The 6,987-nt window shown below is 33.9% G+C and overlaps 1 protein-coding gene across 1 annotated transcript in view; it reads left to right on the top strand.

Annotated features, from left to right (window-relative positions):
- Positions 1-1,033: 1,033 nt before the first annotated feature.
- LOC117123224 (neurogenic locus notch homolog protein 2-like) overlaps positions 1,034-6,987 on the top strand; it is a gene marked incomplete at its 3' end in the record, with an annotated part of 18,720 nt that continues 12,766 nt past the window's right edge. The window contains exons 1-2 of the mRNA XM_033269074.1: positions 1,034-1,283; positions 2,640-2,768. Coding sequence (XP_033124965.1) covers positions 2,669-2,768 — 100 coding nt within the window. The remainder of the gene's footprint in view (positions 1,284-2,639; positions 2,769-6,987) is intronic.

Here is a 6,987-nt window from a genome sequence, read left to right as displayed (position 1 = left end):
ATCGTTGGCACAAGAAGACGGTAAGTAAAATTTGGTAACATAACGCAATAGTATTTCCTTATATAATATTGTGATCATCCATGTTGACAGGAGATGTTTCATTGATGTATTGATTGGAGTATTAGGTCAAGGAGCACTTGTAGATTCTGTCATTTCAACTACATTATTTTGGTTTCACTGTTTATGTATAAAATAATATGACAAAGTATAATATTTTGGTTTGAATGTCTTACCTATTAGTAGTAATAATAGTAGTAGCAGTAGCAGTAATAATAATAATAATAATATATTAGACTATTATTCGTAGGTCTTGTTTTTTTTTAATTATAAGAATACTGCAACATTTATTATTCCTAGTAGGCTTTAACTCTTAGGCCCCGGGGTTGTTAACATTGTAGACGCGTTAATGTTGTTATAAATTGTACAGAGAAAGATGCTGTGAGTGAATATATTACATAACATACATATATATTCATTTGGCACTATAATATGTATCATATATGACATATGCAGTATATACATATAGACCTGTCTCTTATACACATCTAGATGTGTATAAGAGACAGGGTTTATTTTCTGGAGACTCAAATGAAACAAGATGCGGTTCTAAATATTGGGAACTGGGCCTAAACCTTTTGGGAACCAAGTTTTATTGTAACACCTTTCGTTGTACTAGTTTCACATTTCAAATTAGTACCGTAGTAAGTATCAGTGGATTTGATGATGTGGTTAGTATTACAGTATTAATAATAACTATGTCATATTGATGATAATAATTCTCCCACATCGAGATTTGAACACGAGACCTTCCGATTACCGTGCGGATCCTCTACCAACTGAGGCCAAGTGGTATACACCCTTGTATTTCCCATTAAAACACTGTTTTCTCAATTTATTAGGTAGTACGCAATGAATATAATAAAAATTATTAATTATATTATTAATATTATAAAAGCACATAACACAATAGACTACTAGGTAGGTACCACCTGTCTCTTATACACATCTAGATGTGTATAAGAGACAGCCCTACGCTACTGAAATCGTACTGACATTTGCAGCGGGGTTTCAGGTAGAGGCCACTAAAGATGAATTATACGTAGGCAAGGGACTATCGTTTCCAAGTGATCTATCATTCGTTACTATTCCCGGTGTTCAATATGCCTTTGATAATAATAACCTACCGCCTGGCACTCTATCAATTGCTACTGATACCGTGTGGATTTACTTTCTTACTGATAAGAACACCAATTTCAACGGTTGGCAAGTATCATGGACCGCAGGTAAAAATAACATCAATTTATATGAAATTTACCAGAACACAAAACTATATTTATTTTCATTACAAATTCTTCATTATAAATTAAAAATAATATTATATTATATTCAATGCATTTTTTGTTTACTTAGCTCGAATATTCTTCAGTGGTGTCACGCTCGGGTGCTGACGGGGGTGGGGGCGGAGCTCCAGGGCCCCAGGGAACGAGGGGTCCCGCATTGTAGTTGTAAAAAATATAATATAAACTATAATACCATAGTTTCATTCAATGGGGCCCCGACAGTTTTAAACAATAAAATCTGGGTTCTGATGTTTGACATTTCTGATTTTGTCTTCAATCTGCTTTGCATTGTATTATTATTTGAACATGTTTTGTTCCTCACATATAGTCTCTATTTACCTACATAAAATACATCGGCCCACTTTAGGCCTATCAGTTCCGAAAGTTGGCCTATGTAATCTAAATTGGTTTGTCATAAAATCTGAAATATGTCATTAGTCATGGACCATTCTATGTTCTCTGACAACGCAGTTAACAGTATGCCCTAAGCGCGAAAGCCCCGTCGGACGCCCACCCGGGGCCTTCACTTCCTGGGCCCCGACTGGGGGAGGCTACTTGGCCCCATGACCCCCAGCTTCTGTTTTCCCGCTCCGCTTGCAAACTTAACGCTCGCTTCGCTCGCTTATTAGGGCCACAAATAACAGTCACCGCCAGGGCCCCACAAACTCCGTGACGCCACTTATATTCCTTAAATTATCATTGACTAGAAAAAAAAATGCAAATTCAAGGAATAAAAAAAAATCAAAAACAAAAAAAAAACACATCCGCAACATTGATTGAAGTCAGGCTTCTGAGGAAAAATTTGTTTTGATATGTTGTACAATTGATTTTTTTAGAAGACATAAAAAGCATATCGAAAAACTCGGTAACGATTAATGAAATTTTTGAATAGTTCTATTAAAAAAAAAGGAGAATAGGTGGAAAAATGGCAGTTCTCCATGTTACCCCCAGTTTTTAAATAGTCAAAACTCTGTATCTCATTAACCGTTTAAGAGTTTTTCGTCAAATGTGCTTTTTCTGTCCTAAAAAATCAGTTTTACAACATGTCAATTTTTTCCCTCCGGAGCCCGACTTTGAGTTCATCAATACAGTACCACTAAAACTGACGCGAATTGACGTAAGTTGACGCGAACTGATGTAAGTGGACGCGAAAACTTTTCAGCTGATGCATCGGGTTGTTGAGAAACTTTTGGCAAGTCTGTCTGTCCTTCAACAAAATAGGTTTGTTTAATTTTGATAAGTACTTGAAAAGAATACTCAAATGATAAAACTGTATTCTTTGATTTGTCGTTCTCGCAGTTTTAGACCCTTGCCACTGGGACCCGTGTATGAATGGAGGAACTTGTGTCGTAAACGCTGTCGAAAACACATACACATGTCAATGTAGGCCTACAAGTTGCTACCTAGATGACAGGTGTCAAAAAACAGGTAAGCCAGCTTAGAGCCCGCAGTTACTGTATTCGAGAGCCTCAGCGAATAGCTGGGTCCTGCCTATGCTAGCTTAGGAACCAAGGCATATTTACAATAATGATAAATATAATAATTTAAAAAAAAACAATAATTTTTCGAAATAGTGGCAGTTTTGTTTCAAATAATGACAGTTTTCACAGGTAATGTAGACTACTAGGTAGGTACCACATGATAAATACAAAGTTGCATATTAAAAATTAAAAAAAAATAGCACAAAAAACTACTTATTCTCAGTATCATAAAAAACTTTATTTGAGGAAAATTGAGCCACTGGTTACGGTTTTATAACCTATAGGCGGCCTATAGGAACCTATAGGCGGCCTATAGGAACCTATAGATAGGCGGCCTGTAGGTGTTTTTCTCCAAGGTTTAAATATTTTAGAACAATAAAATTAATAACCAGAGAGCCAAAATAAAATGCCATTTATTCTTTATTAACATAATAAACGCTGTACAGGTTTGTATTTTGCAATTGTAAACATGGTTGTATATTTGCTCTTTGTTGCATTTATTTACAAATAATTTGTTACAATTTTGTCAAAATAATTTTTAAAAATCTGTATACAGTTAAACTTGCCCCAGTCTATCTTATTATGCCAAATTACTTTACATGTTGTTTATCTAAGTTGAACAATGGAATTATGCATTCGACTTCAAACAAGTTGAACTGTATTAAAATTAATATATACAAATTATTGTTTTGCAATTAAATTTTATATACAGTAGTTATACATATTAAAATGTTTAAAATTATGGACCTATCCAGGTTATACATAAATAAACCTTATAGTACTGTAGTTTACTTTATGTTCATTGCCTTACAGTATAATACTTTATATATTTTTATATACAATTAGTTATTTTGTTTCAAATTAAACTTGTATGCATAATCATCAGTGACGTGCTAATTAAGTCACATTCATAATTATTTGCCAATGCAGACATATATACTTTCCCTTCAACTATCATCTTTACTCCTTTTCTTTTAATTTCACCAACTTTGAATGCTCTAAGACGATTGTTTATCCATTGATTGATGTTTATGTTGACTATCATGGTTTTAGGCCTCATGAATTAATTAATTATTCATTCATATATTTAATTATTTGTATTGTCATTGATATCATCCTCCATGTGGTAGTGATATGGCATTCCAGGTTCCCGATGACCCCACCCACACCCGGCGAAGTGATTGACATCATTATATTGTATATGCCCTGCCGTCATTGGCCACGCCTTAACCTTACGAAACTGACCAATGAAAACTTATGATCCACATTCAAATTCATTGTGTGTACCAGTGGAGCTTCTACCAATATTTGACAAATGTGTGTGATTTTAAGGTACAAAATACAACAATAATAGCAGGTTTACTTACTGATTAACTACAAATCAAGGATAATTCATTGATGCAAGACTCAATATTCAACACAACTTGATTGATTGAATGTTTCATACAGCCTCTAGCCGACGAAGCCGTAGCATAGCTAAGCTAAGCCAGGCCAGTGGCTGCTAGGCCTAGGCTTACTACTACTAGGCTAGTAGGAAGGCGGTGCAGCAGCTGATGATGCAGAGTTAGATAGAAAAAGGTAAGATAAGAATACTGTACAACCATACTAATGTAATAAAAAAATAATACAAAGCCAGGGCAGACTGAGCCTACCCTATCATTTACCTTATATTCTATACTAGGCCTAGTCCTAGTTACTACTAATAATATAGGCCTAGCTAGGCCAGGCGTAGACTGCTGTCTGTCCCAGTCTGTCTGTCGGCCTAGGAGGCCTAGCCTAGTAGTAGTAGGAGTACTAGTTTTTAGGGCCTAGCCCTATGCTCGGGAGGGCCTAGGCCCTAGCTACCTACTCTACTACTGTACTAGGTTAGGCTAGAGCATAGGCCTGGCCCTGCCAATTATTATTATTATTTATTTTTTCCCGATTTTTTTACTTTTAATTACTGTACATAAATTGTTTTGTCTCATATTTTGTCCAATGTATTTTAATAAAGTTTTATTTATTTGAATGTCTGCTGCTTTGATATTGTGTTTCCCCATTTTATTATTGAATTTCTTTGTATGTATGTTATAATATTAGGCCTATTAGTATTACTATAATAATAATAATATTATTATTGTTATTTTTTTGGTTTATTGCCGTTTTGACTCATTGCCATTTTGATCCATTGCCGTTTTGGTAAAAAAGTGTTGCCGTTTTGACTTACTGCCATTTTGGTTTATTGCTGTTTTGACTAGAAAGCCACCTTCTTAAAAATTTATTGTCCTTTTTATAATTTGCAATGTACTGTATTACAATCATTTTATGTCTTTAATTCAACAGAACATGGTAGAGTAGTGGAAAGTACCTAAATGAAGATGGAAAAAAAACCAGATAATGATGGACAGGTAAGTTGATCTGATAAGTTATTGTTAGTATTGTTATCGTTTTAATTCTATAGTTACCCTGTCAATTGTTGCTCATTAACCAATTGTTTTTTACTGTAACATATTTCAAATCTCTGAATTTTCAGATAAGTGTTGGCACATCTCACAGATACGTGTGAAAATCATTCATCCCATCGACCATTTTTGGCTATCAAAGAAGAGAAACTACAGAAGGATGGATCAGCCCTGGTAATACAAATACAAGGTAATTACAATGTGAATTGTAAACATTAAGCCTAAAGATAAGCCTTGTGATCAATTACATGAAACATAATTATTTGGGTTTTTTGTGTTGTTGGCCTACAGTAGAGTTTGATTGATTGATATAGTAGCACGTCATACTGTATTCTAATTTTTTGCCAGGGTCTGGTGGGGCACATAGGGCTCCAGGTAGTATTAATTGTAAAGCACATACTTCGCCAGGGCCTGGGTGCAGGTAACAGATAGAGGTATGGGGTAGAAGCTCCAGTTCGCTCTGGTGACTGACTTTTTTGATGTATTAACACATGGCTGATTTATGACACATGGTTTGAAGGAGGGTCTATGGTCCTGGCAGAAAAAAAGCTGATTAATATACGGGCCCTTAAGGTCTATAATTGCCACTGACTTTGGTCAATAAGTAGAAGTGGTTTGGTGCAGGGGAAACGGTCCCAACATTGAGGTCAGGGTTTTCAATTCCCTCACTGTGTATTTCACTTGTGTCCTTGGGCAAGGCATTTTATCTGCATTGCTTCTCTCCACCCAGGAGTATAAGTGGGTACCTGGTAAAGTTAAATACCAACATGCGCTGATGTACCTGCTGCAGCGTTATGGAATACTCCCCCAAGATTAAATTTTGTGTTCCATAGGCATTAATCCAATGAGGGCCTAACAATATGCAAATGTAAGGGCAAATAGAAAAAAACTAAATTAGATTATTACTTTAAAAAAAAAATCAGAACACTACAATAGATTATTGCTTTTTTTTAATTGATGAGAGGGACTGTTTTTATTTGGCAAGTATATTGTAAGTATTGTATAAAAACTGGTTTAATTTTATTGTTTTTTAAGAAAAATGTATTTCCAGTCAAAAATTGCATCATTTTAAAAAATCTGTTAACATTTTTTTTATTCCCACATCAATATTTCCCAAATTTAATCTAACAAATTTTTCTATTCGCCTTACGTCTACTATTATTATTTTATTATTATAAGAGCTCACAGCCACTGAAAGCCACTATACAGTATCTAGCAATCCATTGTTTTAAATCAAGTTGAACCATGTTATATTTTTTTTTTGAAATAATAATTGATATTTCAATTTCTTTTTCAGGACTGATTCAAAAAGCAACAATATTTGATATCATACGGCCATACCAAGGAGGCGAAAGCTCCCACTTCGATCGGTACTTCACTTACCAAAAGATAATTTACAAGTTAAAAAGTAATTAATTGATCTATTGATTGTTTTTGTTTTTTAGTTCACCTTTCTGCAAAGTGCACATAATTGATTTATTTATATTTTCTAAATTCAGTAATTTTTTTTTTAAATAAAATAAATCAATTGTATTGAATTTGTAATCATCTATAATCTTTTAATTTAATCCTTAATGTATTTTTAAATTTGCTCACTATACACAATGTAATTATAGTGTACAGTAGTAATAACTGTATTGTTTTTTTTTTATATATTATTAATTCATTGTATGACTAATACTATAGATCTTGTTATGAGTATAGAGTAAATATAGAATGTAAATG

Source organism: Anneissia japonica, unplaced genomic scaffold (assembly GCF_011630105.1).
Source record: "Anneissia japonica isolate Jap-2015-1 unplaced genomic scaffold, ASM1163010v1 scaffold1258_len173354_cov150, whole genome shotgun sequence".
Classification (NCBI taxonomy): Eukaryota; Metazoa; Echinodermata; class Crinoidea; order Comatulida; family Comatulidae; genus Anneissia; species Anneissia japonica.
The sequence above is the reverse complement of the archived record's forward strand: the minus strand, read 5'-3'. Positions and strand labels throughout refer to the sequence as shown.